At 44.8% G+C, this 21,780-nt stretch overlaps 2 protein-coding genes across 5 annotated transcripts in view; one reads left to right on the top strand and one right to left on the bottom strand.

Moving 5' to 3' along the window:
* Nucleotides 1-1,447: 1,447 nt before the first annotated feature.
* LOC126542834 (ectopic P granules protein 5 homolog) lies at nucleotides 1,448-9,745 on the bottom strand. Its single transcript, XM_050189944.3, has one exon. It carries the CDS (start codon nucleotides 9,651-9,653, stop codon nucleotides 2,112-2,114), a length of 7,542 nt encoding a protein of 2,513 aa, XP_050045901.2. The 5' UTR covers nucleotides 9,654-9,745; the 3' UTR covers nucleotides 1,448-2,111.
* A 574-nt stretch (nucleotides 9,746-10,319) lies between these two features.
* Nucleotides 10,320-21,780, top strand: part of LOC126542836 (FERM, ARHGEF and pleckstrin domain-containing protein 2-like) — a 235,961-nt gene continuing 224,500 nt past the window's right edge. For 2 of the 4 annotated variants that reach the window (XM_055077475.2, XM_055077476.2), the window contains exons 1-2: nucleotides 10,320-10,525; nucleotides 15,950-16,133. In XM_055077475.2, the coding sequence (XP_054933450.1) occupies nucleotides 15,993-16,133 (141 nt within the window). In that variant the 5' untranslated portion in view covers nucleotides 10,320-10,525; nucleotides 15,950-15,992. The remainder of the gene's footprint in view (nucleotides 10,526-15,949; nucleotides 16,134-21,780) is intronic. The other 2 variants (XM_050189952.3, XM_050189951.3) reach the window with 2 other exon arrangements.

Here is a 21,780-nt window from a genome sequence, read left to right as displayed (position 1 = left end):
TCAGGAACTTTGAAAAATAAAATGCTGACACACGGTATTATGAAAGCTAGGCTTCCAAAATTTAAACAGTATACAGTAAACTCAGTTGTACGAACGTTGGTTAACGAATATTTCAGAATAACAAACCTTTAGAAAATTCTCAGCGCTTTTCCTACGCATTCTATGCAAACATCTTTCAGTTAAATGAATTCCTGAACAGCGAATCTTTCAGTTGAACGAACTTGAACAGTGGACACAGGCTCATCTTTTAAATCAGTTCAATTAAGTTTTGTGCTCTGCAGTGCTGGCATAGCCGATGCTCGCCACCCCCAAATCGTCCAGTAACATAGACAACTAGAAACTGGTGGTATAAATCCTGCCTTTCCTCCCTGTGCGGTGAAAGCGAGCAAGAGGAACAGCGCAACAAGGCAATTGACCCTGGGATATGGACAGAGGTCTGTCACCAGCTGGATATTGACATCCAACACTTCATTGGAAGACTATGTACAGTGTGACCGTGAGCTTGTTACCTGTGCTAAACTATCAGATCTGGAAACTGTTTCCACTATTCGTCCCAAAGAGAAGAGTGCAACGAGAAATATGCAATCGCAGAGGTAGATTCAAATCCTGTAACTCTAGATGAGGCTGTAGGGTGCCTTGGAAAGTTGCAAGACTTCCATGTCTCAGCAGTAAGCTGTGCCAATAAGCTGTGCAATAAGCAAGGAAGTGCAGAAAAGCACTCTATGGACAGCTTTGTTACTTCTTGTGCTTTAGAACACCGGTGCAAATGAAAATTAGTTTTTTTTTCAAAATGGTAAACAGCAATGTAACTGTTACACACTTTGTATATATTGATTTACATAACTCCATAAATTCCATTTCACACTTTTGACTCGATGTCTGTTATGCCTTATGCTGTTCCAGATTCTAGTAAATATTCAGTTCAGTGAACTTTCAGTGAACTATTTCCTTAGATCCCTTGAAGTTCACTCAAGTGAAAGTTCACTGTATAAGTAGCTGGAAGGGCAGAAATTTTTTTACTCTATGCCAACAGATTGCCAATGATAGTGCTATGGCCCTTAGATGACTGTCACAAGATTACTTTCAGTTGTCGACATATTCTCTTGTGTACGTTCACTCTTCCCTCAAACTACAACAAACTACTGTTGTTATTATGCAGTGCTGGGGAAAGAAAAAATAAAGTCTCTTGAAATTTTGGATTTTTTTCTTATCGTTATTCTGAGCACTACCTTTAAGTATAATTGGCCATTGTCTTTGTCCTTGCCTATATATACTGTTTATGTACCTGTTTTTCCAACCATTCATCATCTGATTAATGTTCAGTTGCACTTTTTGGATGTTTTGATTGCAACATTGTTTTGTGTTGAGTCAGTTATATAATTATTGCCCCCACTTGCTTTGCATATTTTTAGAGCTTACTATATGTCGTAAATAAGTAAAACATATGTGCAATGCTACTGCTTTTAATTTCACTTACAGTGCAAGCAGCACATATAGAAGGATGGGTTGAAAAGCCATTCAATGGCATTAATTTACACAAAGATATTTGCCCATCTATGACACAAAGGAAACCATTGCCAAACACATATGCAAGTCTGAGCTCACTTTTTCTGAACCAACAGAAACACTGGTAGTGTCTTGAATGCATACACCATGTGTAAAAGCATGGACTGAGCCGCCATTCAAAGGCATTAATTTATACAAAGATATATGCCCATTTATGACACAAAGGAAACAATTGCCAAACGCAAATGCAAGTCTGAGCACACTTTTTCTGAAACAAGAGAAAGAATGCTAGTGTCTTGAATGCATGACATAGCTTGGAAAGAAGGCAAGCTGTTGTACCTTTTGTCAGAGGCTGTGGTGTCCCTGTGTCTGGTCTGATTTCTTGCATCAACTTTTACTGCACCATGAAAAGAGGTTAGGTCACATCCTGTTGCTGCATTGATACAGAACAGTAATGGCTGTAGTGTCCTTGTAAGAGATGAGTACTCAAAACATTGATAGCCATTAACATTTAACTTCTTGCATTGTATTGCACGATACAGCACCACAATTTACACCTCTTGCAATCGTAAAGCAAAATTTTTTTAAAAGTCCAGCACACACAATTACATGATGCCAAAAAATAGGATTCGCAGGTAGGCCTTTTCACAGTAAAAAAAGTTCACAAGGGTCTGAATAAGGTGCAGGCTGTCCCTCAATGTGAGGCTGGAGTCTTGGACAAGGTTCAGCGCTTCTTGGATCTCCTGCTGCAGTGGCATATAGGCTTTGGTAGTCTGTAGAATTTGAAGTCGTGAGAGGGTTTGACTTGCAAGAACAGTGTTATCCACCAGTCGTGCAGCCACAAAGGCAGCCACAGCACGGCAGCAGAATCTGAACCGCAAGGACACTGTTGACCGACGACCCATACCCAGAGCTCCAAGAAGGCCACCTGTGTCACGATCTTCACCTAAAATGCTCAGTGTTGAGCAGACATTTGCCAGGAGATTATCTACTGCTTGTGGACTGCTGCCAAAGTCGAGCTGGCGAAAGCTCAAGGCCAGAAGCTTCGCCCACAACAGCAGCAGCTTGGGCTCAGACTCTCCACCTGCCCGGCCTTGAGACACCCAATCAGCAAGCTGGTCCAACAGAATGCGCTCATCCTCGGGGCAGCGGCACTGCGGCAAACAGTAGAGCACATAGCACAACTGGGTCAGGTGTGCAGCCTGGCAAGCACACTCTTCCCTGAAGACAGCCACGGTCAACTCTGGCACCCGGAAGGCACCTGCTGCCTGCCTCCAGCCACCATCAGCGGCAGCATTTCCCTCAAAGAATGCTGAAAGACAAGCCTCAGTCACAAACACAAGGTGATGCACCGAGGCAAGGTTGGTGCATGCTGCTGCTAGTATGGCCAACAGAACTGGATGTCCCGAGCGTGTGTCAAGCCAGGGTAGCAAGCTTCCACGCAATGCTTGTTCTTGAGTGCTGCCCTTGCTAGCACTGTCCAGAAGAGAGAGGGCCCGACCCAGAATTGCCACGGAGCTTTGCACTGACTGACACTGATCCAGCAGCTGTGGCAGCAGCAGTGCCACATCTTGGACATCAGCTATTTGCAAAGCAGGCCCATAAAGTTCCACAAGTAAGCTCACAAATGCAAGTTGCTTGCTTGGGTCCCTGCTGCTGCTGCCAGGTACCATGCATGACACGACCGTCACAAACTCCAGCATTGTCCTGCTAGTGCAGCTACTCTGTTTGACAAGTTGATGCACATCACAGTTGCAGGCAAATATCTTCTGGATGCGGTGAACCAGTTCTACAGGCAGAATACCCCATTCAAGCACGTACAGGGAGCCAAGTGTGCTAGCTATGAATGTGGTCATATCTTCACGCCAAGCAAGAGTGGCTACAAGTTCAGCAAAACATGAGTAATACTCCACTACACATTCAGGCATTAGCTGCTGTGCATGATGAAGGCGCTCTTTCCAGGGCACTTCCACAAAAACTTTGACCAAAAAGTCTAAGTGGCTGGAGTACTTTCCTTCCAAGAGCTTGCAAGCCAGCCTCATGTCATCCACACAGGGAGAAAACTGTGACCATGGCAGTGAAGTAAGAGCAGCTTGAAGTGCAACAATGACATATTCTGGAGGGTTGGTCCATACATATTTGACAAAATAATGCTGCCAGACAAGTGACAGGACATTGACATTCCATGTGTTGTGACAGCAACGGTGCAAGAAGGTCAGTGCAGCAGCCAGAGAGTTAGCCATAATGGCAGCCTCTTCAGTATCTCCCGGTAGCCATGGTGCACACACGCTCTTGCCCTCACTTAATTCCAGCCAGGGCCCATAGAGCAGCAGCACAGTCTTTGCAGCCTCTTGCAAGTTGTCATCTGGAGCTTTAAGATTTTCCCAAATATAGCAGTGTGCAGTGACAGCGAAGAAGCGAGGCAATACAGGCAGGAAAGGTTTCACTCGACTGTACAAGCCATTTTTAACTGTGGATGCATCAGATTTTCTAAGTGCAGCAAAACATTTAACTGTGGCATTTATAGTGTCTGTTGTTTCAGCCAAAGACAAGAAGCACTGATGCTTTGCATACTCCTCATCATATGCCATTGCTACTTCATCAGGCATGCAGTAGCCAAGTGCCTGTAGAAAGACGCCCCAGGTAGCCACAGGAATGGAGCAGGATACTGTGCCTCTGAGAAGCATAGCAAGAACCACTGTATAGTGCTCAGGGAAGTGAAACCGTAGCAAGTTGTGTAAATGTACATGGAACACTTCAACCAGTGGCAACAAAGCTTGTGGTGGATTAATGCCACATTTGCATAGAGCCACCTCCACAGACTCTAGCAACTGCTCCCGTACAGCTCTATTGGGTTGACAGCTAGTCAGCCAACATGGCAATTCAAACTTGGACAACAGCACAAAGACGGCATTATACAGCCTTGGGACAATGCACGAACTCACAGACTGGTACATAAGGGCATACTGGTCTTCATTTGCTGATGTTGGACTGAAGAAAGGTGCTACATGACCAACGATGCTTGGGTCATTAAGGATTGCTAGTAGCACAGGCAGACATTGGTTAGCCCGGTTGGACACAAACTCTTCTCCTACCATGTCCAGGCACAATGTTATGAACTGTCTTGTGGGTGCATGTTCTACTATCTCCTTGTGCAGTGACCCGACCAAATCAAAAAACAACTGACTGCCAAGTGCCTCTAGGGCTTCCTTGTTGGCTGAAGAGGCTTGCCGGTGCCGTTGAACCAACTGAGTAAGGCAAGCTTCTAGCTGCACGTGTGCACAGCAGCTGGCATGTGGTGGGGGACGCTGAAGCTCTGTCAGGGTGGCGATCCACTCAGTTCTGTTCTGCTCAATATTGTGCAGAATTCCCGTAGCCTGACGAGCTTCATAGTACTGCAATCTCAGGTGAAGGGGGCCTTTGCATTCTTCGTGATAGTCACAAGGCACAGCCAGGTGCACAAATGCAGAGACATTGTCATAGAGGGCAGGCAGCAGCTCCTCTCGGCAGACACGATCCAGCTTGGTTAGCTTGTCTAGCTGGTCAGTGACTGTGCTCGCGTGGCCTAGTAGCACTCTCAGCTGAGTGGACACCAGCTCCTGCACTTGTGGTGCAAGGCAAGGCACAGCAGGAATAATGGGTCGCAATGTTGGTACAGCGGGTGCTGGCATTGGCCCTTCATAAGTCTTGAGCCGAGAGATGATGCGCTCTTCAGGAGCGTCCTCACAGGGCTGCCTGTTTCTGCAAGGGCGGCTGATATGTGGCTCCTCTGCCAGATGTAGGCTCTGGAGCTCATGTCGCCCTTTCTCCATGGAGACAAGCTGATGCCAAAGCTGGTTGTTTCCTTGAATGATAGAACACAGTGCTTCAGGGCAATATTGAGAGGGCAAGGCACTAAAATCAATGCTGGTGGTTTGAAGACGAGGCTCTTCCAGCCACAAGCCAAACGTACGATACATCTTGAGCAGCAACTCACAGAGGTTCTTTGATGGTCCTTCTTCTATTGCACACTGTTGGAAGCAATGGTCTGCTAACTCATTTAATCGCCGCTTGATCTTTTTCAGCAAAGGAAAGTACTTAGCACTCTCAAAAAAACGTGGGCCCACACTGTTGCCATTGGGGCACCTTTGCAGGTAGAGAAAGAAAAACTGTTGCCATATCAGAGGAAGAGCTTGGTGGTCTCCTTTGGTTTGCAAGGCCTGATGTGCCCACCGGTACAGCAAGAGAACATCGACGGGTGCTTGCATTGTTTTTCTGACAACGATATCAACTGAGACCTGCGGTAACTGTGCCATGTTGGAGAGAAAAGCTTTCCAAGCAGAGGCTACTTCAGGCAGCTGGGCTTCTGCAAGCATTCCTGCTAAGGCAAACCAAGGAAATTGTGGTACAGAGTGTAGAGGCACTATGGCTGGCCAAGAGGCAATCTGGCTGCCTAGCACATAGGAGAACACTGTCCTCACCATAGATTGCGATGCTGCTGGCACAGTAAGGTTGGCAAGCAGTTCTGTAAACTGTGCTATGACACTATCGAGACAGTCCGCCTCAAAATAAGCCAGCTGCACCAGAACATCCAGAAGGTACATGACATTTTCCCTGCCCTTGGTTTTGTACATTGCCCTGTGCATGGGGATGTCTGGAAGGTGAAAGAGCAGCAATATCCAAAGTTTGATAGGCAGTGACGGAAAGCCCCAGTGTTTTGCTTGGCAGACGTGGCTGGTCATTGTAGCAGCAAGCTGCTTCAGCACACAACCTGGCTGCTCTGATCCCACAAGGCTTTTAGCTGCTGCCAGGTATGTGTTGTCAGCCAACACTAAGCGCTGTAAATCTTCTAAAAACTGCTGGCTGGTTGTGAGCATCTCCTGACGCAAGTAGAAGAGTGGCAGAATGTGGCAGATACACTTAACTGCTGCTGCAAATTGCTCACCAAGTGTGAGTGTTGATAGGAGCTTAAGGCCAGTAGTAAGCACTTGCTCCCTATAGTGGCCGACACTTCCCACAGAAATGGACAAGAAGATGGCCGGAGGGCAGAGGTCCTTGCTGGCCCGAAAAATTGGGTGTAGCCACTCACACTGTTCTAAGTCAGGTGCAATGTCTTGGGGAGGATTTTCATCCAAGATAAGATGCAGTTGGCCTTGATGGTTACTGTCGAAAGCATGCAGTTTTAGTCGAAACAAAATTGTCCAGGTCCAGGAGACAAATCCCATGGGTGTAGAAGAATCACCAGTACCTGTGGCCAAGTAGGACAAGTAGCGGACCTGTTTGTAAACATACCCTGCTGCTTCAAATGGAACACAAATCTTTTCGTAGGCTTCGAGCAACAGCAATGCAAGTTGCTGGTGCAGGCTTTGATCAAGAAAAAGTTGGCCCTGTTCACCAAAGCCATAATTGAGGTTCTCAATCAACAGCCGAGCCAGCTGACTCTGCGGTGAGTCAAGCGGGTAATAGAGGAGAAAATGGGCAATTACATCCAGGTCTTGTTTGTCAGGAAGCCATAAGTGTAGTGGCATGGCTTGCATTAGGTAGCATGCCATTATGCCCAGTGCCATCATGTGGTCATCAATTGCATCCAGTAGCACTGACACAACACATGGTTGTTTCTGTGCAAGCGACGACAGTAGGTCTCGTCCCTCTTTAGCAAATTGCTGTCTTATGTTCCGGTTCAGGTAAGTAATCTGAAAGATTTCTATGGCCACAATGTGTGTGAAGGCACGCCCTTCCTCCTCTCGTGATGCAGCCATGTTAGCAAATGAAGTCATCAAGAAAAACACTTCTGACTGAAGCATATTGCACAGTTTTTCTTCAAAGCAGAGTTTATGACCTTTGTCTTGCAGCTTTTCACAGATTTCACTTGGAGCTAGAAGTGTTTGCTGCACCTCCTCTTGGTAACTGTTGTGCAGGAGCCACAGCAACTGCCAGAGCATAACAGTGGACACTGAAGTATATGGAAGAACAGCCATAAACTGCCATGCACCTGTGCTCTGCGAGTAGAATATGCAGTTTACTGCACGCAGAAAGAACTGATCATACTCAACTTGAAGCCGCATCAGAAGAGCCGAGTCACTTGCACTTTGTGTTTGCATGAGCCGGAAGCTCCTCCAGTGGTCGGACACATACTGAACTGTGTGACGAATCAAGCGACTGATTCTTTTTGTTAACTGCCTGTATTTTGAGTGGTTGTACGTCTTTAGGCCAGTATGGAAGATCGAGACCAACTGTGATGCCACCGCAATCAGCTTAAGAATACTTCGTTCTGAACTTCTAGTCACATCATAGTCTTCAGGTATTACAAAGAGGAGGTGTTGGAAGATAGCAGCAAAGGGCACCTGATTTACCAGAGCCACCACATCATTTTCCCTCCAATGAACTACCGAAGGTGGCTCATCCTCTTCACCATCAGAGTCCAGCACTACCCAGGGATCTTGTCCGGCTGCAGCCTCCAAGGCACTCTGCAGGGGTTGCAAGTACTCTTCACGTTGTTCTATTGGCGACATAACTGTGGCCAGAGCTGCCAGAGCGTAGTCTAGCTGTGGACAGCCCAGGGTAGCTTGGTGCCAGTCAGTGTGCTCAGGCCATGGCAAAGGACTGGGCACTTGGACCAAGCTGATGGCCCACTTGTGTATTCCTGGAGGACAACGCAACACATGACTCAGCAAGAAGAAGTGGTCTGCTAATGAGGCTACACGTAACAAGAGGCTAGCCAGCATACGCAGCCACGACTGCACATCATTCACGAACACTTCATCTTGAACTGCCTTTCTCAAAAACACAAAGAGCACACTAATGCATGTTCTCAGCTCAGCAACACCTTCTGTTAGCTGTGGCTGTGTCCCAGTGCTAATAGGCATGTTCTTTGGTATGTCCCGAAATGTAGCAATGTCTAGGATCAGTTGAAAGTAGTAATCGATTTGGACCCGCAGAGTGCTAGCATTGTGCATGTACAAGACGTGCTTCTCCCTGAGTAACTTGAGCAGCTTCTGAGACGATGATGCCATGAGTGAAGCCACATCATCATTATACAAGGCACGCTGAAAGTAATGCTCTCCAGTAACTCGCTTGTTATCTGCACACCTCCCTTTTCCAGTGACAACATCTGGCACAATGTCCCACACGCATGTCTCATGCTTCCCAATGTGTTCTACCAGTTCCCGCACAGTGCACACTGTCGCAACTAGGAGTTCCCTGGACCGCCGGTAGCTTTCCAACAGCTTGTACAGTTCATGATGGTTCAGCCTCTTCTCTTGATTAAGGCTCACAAATTCCGACACTATGGTTGTTCTTTCTTTTAGCCAGGCATTTTCGTACAAAGCCATTATTTGCTCCTCCGTAAATGGACGCATAGACGTTCGATTGTCGGGCACCTCTGAAAGCTCAGGGTACAGCCTGCCAACGCTTTTGTTTCTTCCAAGCGAATCATCACTACGGGACGTGACAGCAGCACTTTCTTCGATGCCAGAAATATGGAAGCGCACTGCGCTCCTCGTGCCAGGGGAGCTGGGAAATGCGTAATGGCCATCGAAACTTTCATCAGGGGCAGTTGGCACCTCAGGTTCAACTGTCGAGATCGGTGCCATCGCCAGCTGCGCAGTACTAAGCTCTTCAGTTGGCACCTCAGATGGAACTGTCGTGATCGGTGCCACCGCCAGCTGCGCAGTGCCAAGCTCTCCAGTTGGTACCTCAGGTGAAACTGTCGTAGTCGGTGCCATCGCCAACTGCGCAGTACTAAGCTCCTCATCGCTCTGTCGTTCGCGATGAGCCGCAGCGCAGGCGCTCTGTCGTAAGTCAGTGTTATCATAGGCAGTCGGTTCCTCAGACGAAACTTCCGATATCGCTTCCGTTACACGCCCGGTACTAGTTCTCAAGTGGCCAGCTTCGTTCTGTCGTTCATGGTCGGCTTCAGCATATAAAGGCAACTCGGCGTTGTCCGGGTGCACAGATGGACGCTCATCATCACGTGCTGCGAAAGTTGCGTCGCAGTTATCACCAGTGTGCTGAGAGGATGCGTCAACAGCCTTACCGTCACACAATGGTTTGTTTACGGCATCACTTGCTTTAACATTTGTTGTTACAGAAGCTGATCCTGTGGAAGTTTCAGCAGGCAGGAGAGGTTGCTTCTTCCGAGATTTCTTCTTGGCTTTTACCTGCTCCATGTTGTCATGTTTTTTTTTATAGAAGACAAGCTTAGGCGACGGGCGCGCACAGATAGCGGGCACACCACAGCTGATTTGACGTTGGCTACTGGATGCTGCTCGGCACGGCTAGCTATGGTTTAGTGCCGTGACGTCACATTTTGTTGTTATGCTAGAACAAATTTTGCGTGGCGCTACTGCTGCTCCGTGCTCCACCTCGGTGTCATCATTCGAAACTCGGAAACTCTGTTCTACCCACGACCTACTGTATAGTACAGCAGGTCGTGGTTCTACCACATGAGATTCACATTACCCACCACTTCTCGGAATTCATAACAATTTACATACAACTACATACAACTACATACAACAGCACGACAGCGCCAGTTTTCTGGAATGGAGCACGCGTGCTCCAGTCCGGTCGTGCCACAACGAAACTAACAAAAATAAGTGTGTGTTTTGCCTTAAGCGATGCGCTATCAGAAAACGTCATGAAGAACATTTAAACAAAACGCGATTACATCTTTACATAACATAACTCACAGCCAGCCTACGCACATCATTTCTATAATATTTCAAATCCACAATATGATATACAGTTTAAATGAAATAACTTCAAACGTTTATAAAAATAGTCAAGTGAATAATCACGGTATGCCTGAGCGTTCCCAAGTTTATTACTACACTAACCGTTATTGAATGGCGAATCAGCGGCCTTATGCTTAAGCAACTTTTTTTATTCCCCTGTTTCCTTTTTAGCAGATGTTTTGCAGTTGTGTGTGCGAGCGTTGCATATAATCGGCAGTACGCTGTATTACGTTCTTTCACTCGTGTGGTTATTTTGTGTGATGAATGCGGTACGATCTTCGTGCAAGATGAATGATAAAACATCGGTAAGGAGCTAGTACAGTGGTACTAACCTACTTGCGCTGCCTTTTAAGTTCCCAGATGAGTTTTTTTTCCCCTCTGCCACCCGTGCAAGCAAAATAAGGCGTTGTCTACTGAGTGGTCAAAACGCCGGAATTTTATTTCGTTGGGCCGTAGTTCCTTCGGAGTGTTTGTGGTTTTCTTATATTTAAGGTATATAGAACTGCTCATGTAATAAGTGAATTTGCGGCTGCGCTACCGGGTCGATGTAGCTTATCGCTTTAACTTCTTTTTTTTTTTTTTATACTGTTAGAGCACAACCAAATGCTTGGCTTAATTGTCAGATCCGGCTGCTCGGAACCTTAGCGACACCCTTTTTGTCTCGCACCAGCCTCCAGGCACCAGGCAGTCAGGCAAGCACTTAATGCCGGATGTGCGTTTGTCCCCCCCAAACCCCGGCTACATTTGTCAGTCGGGGCTTCAAGACGGGCTGTCATCGTAGTGCTCCAAGTGCAAAAATGCCACAGTAATAATGATCTAAGACACAAATCCGAAATAAAAAATTTTTACGGTGCTCTATTTTTCTGGTAATGATTTGTTTTATGTGCAATTTTAACAGCTATGCGTACTGATGTCAAAGTTACCTTGAAAGAAAGATTGTCGTATACAAGAAAAGTTTAAAAAAGTACGACATTCTTTATTGATGTCTTGGTTCTTTAACCAAGTTTATTTTTCAAACAGAGTTACAAGTTTAGTTGCATTTGCGATACGTGAAATTAGCGTATCAACAATGCTTGTCACGGGTCTTGATGATACAGTTTTGACGTCGCAGTACTTTCGAGAAATGTGCGTTGGTCATAGAGGCAGCAGTCAAGCCAATGCTTCATCACACATTATTGCGTAATAATGGCTAAACAGCTCAATTTTACCAGAAGCAGTTTAGTTTTGTAGCTCTCCATGCTGGCCAATGCATTTTAAAAGTGCAAGCAGGGGTCATGCGAAACAGCAGCATCATCTTGCTCTCTGCCTAGTACCATCATATGTGTGAGTTTTCTGTGCAAGTGCTGTGTCTCCATGAAGTACTAGGATTTGGATGGTTTGGTTTGTTTATATATGGCTTGGCCTAGAACATGGTCATATATAAAGCCATCCAAATAAGGCTTCCTCAGAATGAAATCACAAAAAGTCTTGGGCCTCTCATAATACAAATTAATTATGGTTTTCTTACATATATTACAATGAGTAAGTGAACAAACAAATGAAATATGACAAGCTGACACACATTGAGCGCTGACCTTCTAGTCTTTCCTCCAACTTTGTGAACCCTCTGTTTTAAATAAAAACCTATTAACGCGACAGCGTTAAGGGCCCTGTATCGTAGAAAATGCAGCGTCGGCGCCAGCGGCAATGTCTGTATAAGTAAAACCATCTCGAACCATGCGTCCCGATCCATACAGGCCCTCCTTGTGGCGCATGGGCATTACTGAACCTAATTGAATTTCTCAAAGTAAAATGTGCCAAAAATTTGTAAGGTATCACTTGCACATAACCTTCAGACATGATAGCGTCTGATTGTAATTGGAATATATGAGAAAACATAATTCTATTACGCGGAAACTCAAACACAAACCCCTTTTCCAGCTGCCGTTTGAGGTAACCAGAAAGCTCGCTTTCGTGCATAGCATTCGCCGCCAGCGCTTCCAGGAAAACGTTACGGTTACATAAGCTGTGATTGCTGGGAAGCGTGAGAAGCAGTCATCTTTGAATGCTGTTGCGTTCCACTCTTAAAGCCGAAGCTTAAGTGTCCTCCAAATTTTTTCATCATATTAAATAAGAAAGTTCACCAATGATTACAATACTCCTTAATGTGAAATTTGAGCGCAGCTCTATGTGTTTTCATTTCGTGATATATTGCCTGGTGTGGACAGTCTGCCTCATGCAGCACGTGGCAGATGGAGTGAAGTGTGGTGTGACTGCCTCACTAATCTGGACTTAGCAAGAACCAGCGCATGGGTGATGCGTGGGCGCAATTCACAGCAGCTGCCGCCAACAGACCTCCCAGATAATGCGCGCTACTCTGGCACCATGTCATAGCCATCGTTGCCACACTAAACTATTCTTCTCACCCTTTCGCAATACCCTCCTTCTCTGCTTTCCTCCTTGTGTCTTTCATTCCCTGCTGTGCTCCGCATTCGCTTTCATCTTTCGCTGTGCTCATCCACTTGGTTATGGTGACGCTGACGCTCGCTGCAGGAACAGACGCCTAAGAGCTGTGCTCTTAAACAGCACTTTACATGCTGTTTTAAAAGTGAGTTAGCCATTGTGACATGCGAAACACTGTTTGCCCTTCAATCCAAGGCTCTCTTAATCTCAATCCTCCATTTCCTAGCATTCCCATGCATATAGCACTACTTCTCCCACTTGGTAGTTGTAAGGAATTGTGAGGCAGTAAGTGCTCTGGTGCAAAGTGGGTATAGCTTAGTAGTCCTTGAGATGCTAACTCGCAATAACTAGTAACTGACACAGCTGATGGCGTAGGACGATTTGAAATAATTTGAGGGAATGGTTTTATGGCAGTATTTCAGCCACTGTAGAAATGTTGGGGAGCAAAGGTCGTCTTAATACAATGCCCAGTGAGCCGTGACATTTTGAAGATACGACTGGCTGCATCACACTGGTTTAGTCTACAGTGAAGGGCAGTATGATACAAAGATAAACCTAGTTAAATGATCATCCTGAACAAACAGCATGAAAGCCGGACAAGGAAGCAGATGCGATGTAGCACTGCATCTGTGTCTGCTTCCTTGTTGTGTTCTCATGCTGTTTTCTTTTTTTTTTTCAATTTAAAAAGTAAATATGAAAGTTGTATTATTATTAGTATTATTATAATGTAGTTATAGCAAATGGTGTTGCTTTCACCAATGGGTCGCTTAATTCAAAAGGTGATCTGTTGGTTTTAAATTGTTTGTTTCAGTTGTGTTTTATTGTTGTTTATTTGCCCTCTTGATGTGAGTAGTGTCCACAGTAAAGTTTATTGTGCCATTTTGTGAAGTATTAATTTCTACCTAGCTTCATTTACTCAGGTGCAGCTATTTTTTAAGTTAGAGCCATGCCAAAGTCAAATTTTCCAAGCTCTTGCACCTCCAGGGTGTGCACAGTACACTTAAAACTTGCATATCTAGTGGTGTCACACCTCTTCCTGAATAATTTTTATAGAATCTTTGGGAATCAGCATCACTTGGAAGAGGGGTATGGGCAGCATTCATTGGTGGCGTTTGTTCCACGCTTGCAGCAAGACTCCAAGAGAGATGAGTGATTGCCTTTCAATATGTTTAAATCACAGTGACAAAATTGACTGGCTTTTGCAACCATGACGGCGTTTTGTGTGAAGCTCTTGTATTTCCCTTAGCTCCAACTTTAGTTGCAGCTTCAGCATTTTAGATCTCCAGTCTCACTCGTACCAACTCTGAGCGCTCTTGCAGTTCTAATTGCAGCTCAGTTGCCTGATGGTAACAAATTCTCACTCCACTGCACCATGCAAAATTTTTGGCTGCTGGCATGTATGGCCCTGTGAAAATAATTTCTGTTATACTAAGAATGTAAATGTTTGAACCTTACAGTGTACAGTGCAAGCCACATGCTGAAATGTAGAGGGAAGACCAGTAGATGGCAACGATAGTGTGAGTGTTCTCATGACTAGGAAGCAGTTCAACCAATTTTCACATCAGCAACCATGTTGTGTGGTTTGCCAATCCAGATGGTATTGTTCTAGGCAAAATTTTTTGGCATTGGTAACATTAGTGGTCACATCATCTTGTGACTCTCCTGATGTGTACCACAGCAGTGGAGATCCAGCCTCAACAAAGCAGTGGTGGTTGTATGCCTATCCACAGAGAATAAGGAGCACTTCATTGCTGGTTGCTTCAGCAGCAGCAGCTAGAAAATATACTGCAAGAAACCAACCCAAAGTCAGTTAGTCCAGAACTGTTTGCACAACCACATTGACTCACTGGTAGGAATGTGCTTCAGAGAAGCTATTTCTGCTCACAAAAGGCATATTGGAGGAGTTGAAAGTTCTTCACATCAATGTACTCCCCCTGAATTTGCAAGAGGCAGATATCAGTGAGGTTGGTCACAGTGTGTATTAGCAAACAAATATCCTACTGTTGTGCTTATATTGAACCCATATGCTTGCACTTATTGTTTATATTTAACAGCAGCAACCTTTTTCAAGCTCTAACTTATCTAACTGCATCCATCAGGACATAGAGTGCACTGAAATGTCAAATGTTGCACCACTGTACAGAGGTAAACTTGCGAACTACACCTAGCACTAGCATGGGCGACAGCATAACTGGTGGGACACCTTTGATATGCGAGATAAAGATTGATTTAGCATTAACAGCAAAATTTTGGGTCGCGTAAAATGCATGGTGTCAGATCTTGTAGCTATAGAGCAGCCTCTGTGAAGAATTTCATGTTAGGAATATGAATGGATGCTTCGCGAAAGGCTTGTAAAAGTAGACATTCTTTATTTTGAAACAAAAAAACGCTGCCGTTACCGCTCGCTGAAAGTGACACATGACTTACACAGCTCCTTGGCATGGCCTCCGAAGATAACCGTGACCCATGCCTTCCCACGGTACATTGAAAAATCTTGGAGGCGACGTGCTAGGACTTGCGTCATAGCAGCTGACAACCAGGTCCATGCATTGTCACCATCGTCAAGTGCATGCATTATGACACGTTGCAAGCATTGCTGACAACTGTCACTAAAATTTGACAGCTGCTGACTGAGACCAGGCCACCATACACTTTGGCATGCCAAAGCTCTGTGTCCAACTATTCCCTGATGTTAGTCATGGAGTTGTTAAAATAGTTTGTTTCTCAAGTAGTCTGGAAAAATAAGATGTTGGCCTTAGAGAAGACCGTTGCAAAATGTGAGGGAGTCTTATTGTGACCAATGAATCTAAGCAAAACTGGAAGCAGCATCCATTTTGGCCAGCTGTTGCAGTATCCTTGCAGGGTGTAGTAAGTTAGATCACCATTCAGTCCTTCTTGAACTTTCTTGAGCACCCCAGAGTGATGGCAAAAGATAGTCTTCAGCGAATCGTGCATCTTATAGGATGGAAATTTTGTCAGTCAGAGGCGTAGTCAGTGAAATTTCAGTTGCGAGTAAGTGCCTGTGGTGCCAGTTTTTTCTTCTTCCTTGTGTGCCATGCTATCTTCATGTATCCTCATGAATGGTTATGGGTCCTTGAACCACATCCTCAAGCTTAAGCGAACCCCAAGTTTTGTCTGCAACATGCACAAGATGTGAGCTGTGCCAGCTGGGGTTTCGTCTTGTAGCTCAATGCAATACCAATCTCATCACTAGCCCATCAGTCTAGCATCAGACTAGCATACTAGCTCATCAGTCTATCTGTTTAAGCTGGGGCTGCTATGTGCAGGAGGTGCGCTGAGCAGATGGTGGCCAGGTGACAGTGGCAGCCCATGGCGGGGCGTCATTCCGAGGGGGGGTCTCCCAGCAGCCCCCCCAAGGAGGAGGAGCTCCGGCCAGCGGCGGGGGCAGGCCGCACCCTGGCTGTCCAGGTGCACTTGCTCGATGACACAGTGAACACATTCAATGTGCAGGTGAGTTGCTAAAAGTTGGTGCATCTTGGTTACACTGCAGTAGTTCAGCCACTGCAGCAATGAAGAGTGCAGGTTTCAGGTTAACATTCTTTTGTATATTGAACTGCAGGTTTAATTCTCAAGTTCCCTTAAATTTACGTTGATTCCACTTGCTAACCTTCTGATCTTGTTGGCATTAGGTAATACTGTGCTGTTGCTGTCATGTGGCACAAAAATGTACATGTTTTGGTGTTATTCTTTTCATACCATGGGATTGGAATGGTGCTATGCTGCAACTGAAGGCGGCACTTACTTGGTACTTGGCTTACACTGTAATTGTTTCTGTAATGTCCACAAGCTGGCCCTCTGCATCATATTTCAAGATGCAAGTAGATTGGTCAAAGGATTTTGATCAATCAATCAATCAATCAATCAATCATTTATTTATTTATTTATTTATTTATCTGTAAAATGCATTGAGTAAGGGGGTTATAGAACCAAGTACACACGTAAAAAGCGGCAAACTCGTGACAATATCAAGGCCGAAAAAACACCAGCCAGGTACACAGCTTAAAAATAACAGAAACATTAACGATATGCAGCTGTGTATTAGACCTATTAAAACAGCTCGATAAGTTTGTAAACCGATGTACTGCAGTGTAAGGGCAAAATAGGAAAATAAAACCAAACAGTGAGATGAATAACAAGGGATACGCGAGTTCAGCTAGTGCCTGAATTTTTCACAGTCAGTTTCTACAACTGTGTTATTTGGAAGGCTGTTCCAGAGACAAATGGCATGTGGAATTGCAGATGAGTTGAATGCTTCAGTTTTACCATAGAAGCGCGTGAAGCTAAGATGATTGTGTAATCTGTGTGACGTGTGCGATGAAGTTTCTAGACATGGGGAGCATTTTTTAGTGTGGTGGATGTACTTATGAAATAATGACAAAAGGGTTATGTTGCGACGATTACTTAGTAGCTGAAGTGAAAGCTCTTTATATGAGTTACTTGAAGATGGTCGTCATAATTCTGGGAAATGAAACATGTTGCTCTATTTTGGATTGATTCCAGCATGTTAAGGGGAACATATCACGGCGGCCATCTTGCATGTAGTTCTGATTCTCCCACCAGGCAATGCCACTCAGTCATGTTTGGAAAAAGGAAAAAAAAGATCTGCTCTTTGTCGTCGCAGCCTGCTCCAGTCTGTCCCTGTTGTGACGCTGCAACAGGCGGTCTGCTGTATTTGAGCAAAGTGCTCCCTTCCCACCTCTTGTTGGGACCAGTTGTGCCTGGCACCATTGTTGTTTTGTTGCATGTGGTGGCCTTCTTCCCGCTGATACCTTCAACAATGGCTTTTGTTGAACCTTTCTGTATGTAAAACGGTTAGTGCTGCTAATGGTGGCTATAGACGTCGTAAAGGGTTCGTCACTGGTACTTTTGAAGTGGCTGTCCTGTGAGTATGAACCGGTGCTTTGAAAACCGTCTCGGTAAATGGCCTACAGGCTGCAGTGCTCACTACCTCGGCGGAACACAATGCTTGTAGTAATAGACAGATTGAGACTGAAGTGGAAGGAACCTTGAGTGATTATCGCCAGCTACTTTTGTTTCTTTTTCTTCCTAGTGCTTACTTTTAAAAAAAACTGTTAGCATTCTGCAAAGTACAGGCCCACTAAAAGAAGGCTCTTGGCTTGAAATGGTATAATCTTGAAAGTATAATCTTGAAAGCATAAGCTTGAAATGGCCTATAAGCACATAGATAGATAGGGAAGGAAATTGCTACTGACCGCAGTAACTGTCCAGCGCAGTCTGCTGACACCTGCGCAGCGGTAAGCAGTAGAGGAGGGGTGGCGATAAAAGAGGAGGCGTAAAGGTTAGTAGACAGTATAGAGTTTTTTAAAAACGAAATATTTACAACAGCCAGTTCTTCTTTACCAGTTCTTCAAATGGTGAAGAAGAACTGGCTTATGCATTGCTGAATAACGGCCATCTCCGCTGCTATAGAGGTCTCCCTGATAAGAAGCAATGCGGTGTAGGATTCGCTATATCCGTAAGGATATTGTGGGCCACATTGACAAATTCTACAGCATTAATGAGAGGGTAGCTGTAGTTGTAAACAAACTTAATAAGAGGTATAGATTAAAGGTAGCACAAGCCTATGCTCCAACATCCAGTCACAATGATGAGGAAGTAGATCAGTTTTATGAAGATGTTAAATTAGCGATGAAAAATGTGCAAACTCAGTATACTGTAGTAATGGGCGAGTTCAATGCAAAAGTGGGGAAAAGGCAGGCTGGTGAACAAGCAATTGGCAACTACGGCGTCGATTCTATGAACGCTAGAGTAGAGATGCTGGTAGAATTCACAGAAAGGAATAAGCTTTGAATAATGAACACCTTTTTCAGGAAGCATAGCAACATAAAGTGGACCTGGAAAAGCCCTAATGGTGAAACAAGAAATGAAATTGACTTCATACTTTCTGCTGATCCCAGCATAGCGCAGGATGTAGAAGTGATAGGTAGGGTAAAATGCAGTGATCATAGGTTAGTGAGGGCTAGGATTCACCTCATTTTGAAGAGAGAAAGAGTAAGATTGGTCAAGAAGAAACAGGCCAATTTAGAGGCAGTAAGGGTAAAAGCAGACAAACTTAGGCTGGTGCTTGCAAACAAATATGCACCCTTAGAACAGAGAGATGAAGATGACATAGCGATAATGAATGAAACCGTAACTAGGCTGGCTTCAGAAGTAGCAATTGAAGTGGGAGGCAAGGCACCAAGGCAACCAGTAGGCAAGCTCTCCCAAGTAACAAAGGACCTAATAAAGAAATGACAAAGAATAAAAATGTCCAACTCAAGAGATAGATAGAATTCGCAGAACTGTCAAAACTGATCAACAAGGTGAAAATAAGTGATATTTGAAACTATAACGTGAGAAAGACTGAAGAAGCCGTAAAAAATGTACGCAGCCTGAAATCAGTGAGAAAGAAATTTGGCATAGGACAAACCAAGATGTATGCACTAAAAGATAAGCAGGGTAATATCATCAGCAATCTCGAAGATATAGTAAGAGCAGCGGAATAATTCTATACTGACCTGTACAGTACCCAGAGGAGTCAGGATACCTCAATTAAAAGCAGTAATGAACAGGATACAGAAACTCCTCCTATAACTAGTGATGAGGTCAGAAGGGCCTTGCAAGACATGAAACGAGGAAGAGTGGCAGGAGAAGATGGAATAACAGTCTGTTTAATAAAAGATGAAGGAGACATAATCCTTGGAAAACTGGCGGCTTTTTATATGAAGTGTCTATAGACTGCAAGGGTCCCAGAAAACTGGAAAAGTGCAAACATTATACTAATCCACAAAGAGGGAGATGTTAAAGAATTGGAAAATTATAGGCCCATTAGCTTACTCCCAATATTATATAAAATATTTACCAAAATAATCTCCTATGGAATAAGGGCAACACTGGACTTCAGTCAACCAAGGGAATAGGCAGGTTTGAGGAAGCAATACTCTACAATGGATCATATCCATGTTATCAATCAGGTAATTGAGAAATCCGCAAAGTACAATAAGCCTCTCTATATGGCTTTCACAGATTACGAAAAGGCATGTGATTCAGTAGAGATACCAGCAGTCACAGAAGCATTACGTAATCAGAGTACAAAACGCTTACATAAATACCTTGGAAAATATCTACAGAGGTTCTACAGCTACCTTAATTCTACACAAGAAAAGCAGGAAGATACTTATAAAGAAAGAGGTCAGACAGGGAGACACTATCTCTGCAGTGCTATTCACTGCGTGCTTGGAAGAAGTATTCAAGCTATTAAACTGGGAAAGCTTAGAAGTAAGGATCGACGGCAAATATCTTGGCAACCTTCGGTTTGCAGATGACATTGTTCTATTCAGCAACACTGCAGATGAGTTACAACAAATGGTCGAGGACCTTAACAGAGAGAGTGTAAGAGTGGGGTTAGATTAATATGCAGACGGCAGATAATTATGAATAGCCGGGCAAGGGAACAAGAGTTCAAGATTGCGAGTTGGCCTCTAGAGTCTGTGAAGAAGTATGTTTATCTAGGTCAATTAATCACAGGGAACCCTGATCATGAGAAGGAAGTTCATAGAAGAATAAAAATGTGTTTGATCGCATACGGCAGACATTGTCAGCTCTTGACTGGAAGTTTACCATTATAATTGAAAAGGAAGGTGTACAATCAGTGCATTTTACCAGTGTTGACATATGGGGCAGAGACTTGGAGACTGTCAAAGAAGCTTGAGAACAAGTTAAGGTCTAGGCATAACGTTAAGAGATAGAAAGAGAGCGGTTTGGATCAGAGAGCGAACAGGTATAGATGATATTCTAATTGGCATCAAGAGAAAAAAAATGGAGCTGGGCAGGTCATGTAATGCACAGGTTAGATAACCGTTGGACCATTAGGGTTACAGAATGGGCACCAAGAGAATGGAAACGCAGTCGAGGGCAGCAGAAGACTAGACGGAGTGATGAAATCAGGAAATTCACGGGCGCTAGTTGGAATCGGTTGGCGCAGGACAGAGGCCTTCGTCCTGCAGTGGACATAAAACAGGCTGCTGCTGCTGCTGATGATGATTTACAACAGTGCGACTAAGTAAAAAAGAAAGAAAAACCTGTTTGTTTGTGGAGTGACTTCCTCGAGAAAGGGTGTCACCGGTACTGTTAGGTCGCGTGAAACAGCGGGATGGTGAGGCCCGGCTGCTTGAAGAAGTCGCAGTGTTTTTGTAAGCTACCCCATGTCACGTGCAAGTGCATAAAAGTTAGAGTTGTTTGCACCGCTGACACCAGTTTTGTTTCGACCGCATGTGATGCTTGACCTGATGCTTATTTCCCTACGTTTGGAAGCCTCCCTGCAAGGTCATTACCATTACTTCGGTGCTAACAATATGCAGAGCCCTTTTTATATACATGTGCAACAGAAAGGCTTTGCGTGTAGCCAACTAAAGCCCTATTAGCCTCGTGCTTCCCAAAACGTATGTTGTTTATGTAAGGGGCGCAGTTTTTTTTTTTCCCCAATGCTGTTTGCAAACTGCATGACCATGAAAGGGGATTTAGGTGACAAACAAATGTTCCTAGGCTATCAGCCATGTCCTGGTGCAACAGTACCGGTTACTGCAATCGTCAAAGCTAAGCAGCATTGATCTGAGCTAGTACATGAGTGAGTGACCACTTGAAGGAATGCTGACTGATGATAGCTCCACCTGCCGTGGAATAGTTCAGATGTTCACCTTGTGCGATGCAGTTACGGTTACGGCAGCGAAGGATGTCTCGATTTCCCACGCTAACAACAATTTGTTATCACCAAAAAGCATAAAGAGCTGTAGGAAGGTGAGCAGACGTTATCCACAGAAAGGTCGAGGTAAGCAGATGCAGCCGGAAAGCACCCCTACTCTGTCGGTGGCCTGCTTCTCTTCTCGTGTGCACGGGACGTTGCCTTCTCTTCTTGTTGAAAGATGTCGTGTTTCGTGTTGTCTCATGAGCCAGCCGAATGGCTTTTGGCACTCGTCGCCATGTCTAAGCACGTGGACTTGCACGTGCCCCTTGCAGTGCTTGTCATCAGTATTTGCTGGGCTCGGCCGCCGGAATACGGATGTCATAACTAGCTGAGATTTTCGGTCTATACGGCCCA

The sequence above is a fragment of the Dermacentor andersoni genome, chromosome 2, assembly GCF_023375885.2.
Source record: "Dermacentor andersoni chromosome 2, qqDerAnde1_hic_scaffold, whole genome shotgun sequence".
NCBI classification, from domain to species: domain Eukaryota; kingdom Metazoa; phylum Arthropoda; class Arachnida; order Ixodida; family Ixodidae; genus Dermacentor; species Dermacentor andersoni.
The sequence above is the reverse complement of the archived record's forward strand: the minus strand, read 5'-3'. Positions and strand labels throughout refer to the sequence as shown.

What these genes read in the sequence shown, in the direction of transcription:
- LOC126542834 (XM_050189944.3), bottom strand. Translation starts at nt 9,653, where the DNA reads ATGGAGCAGGTAAAAGCCAAGAAGAAATCTCGGAAGAAGCAACCTCTC.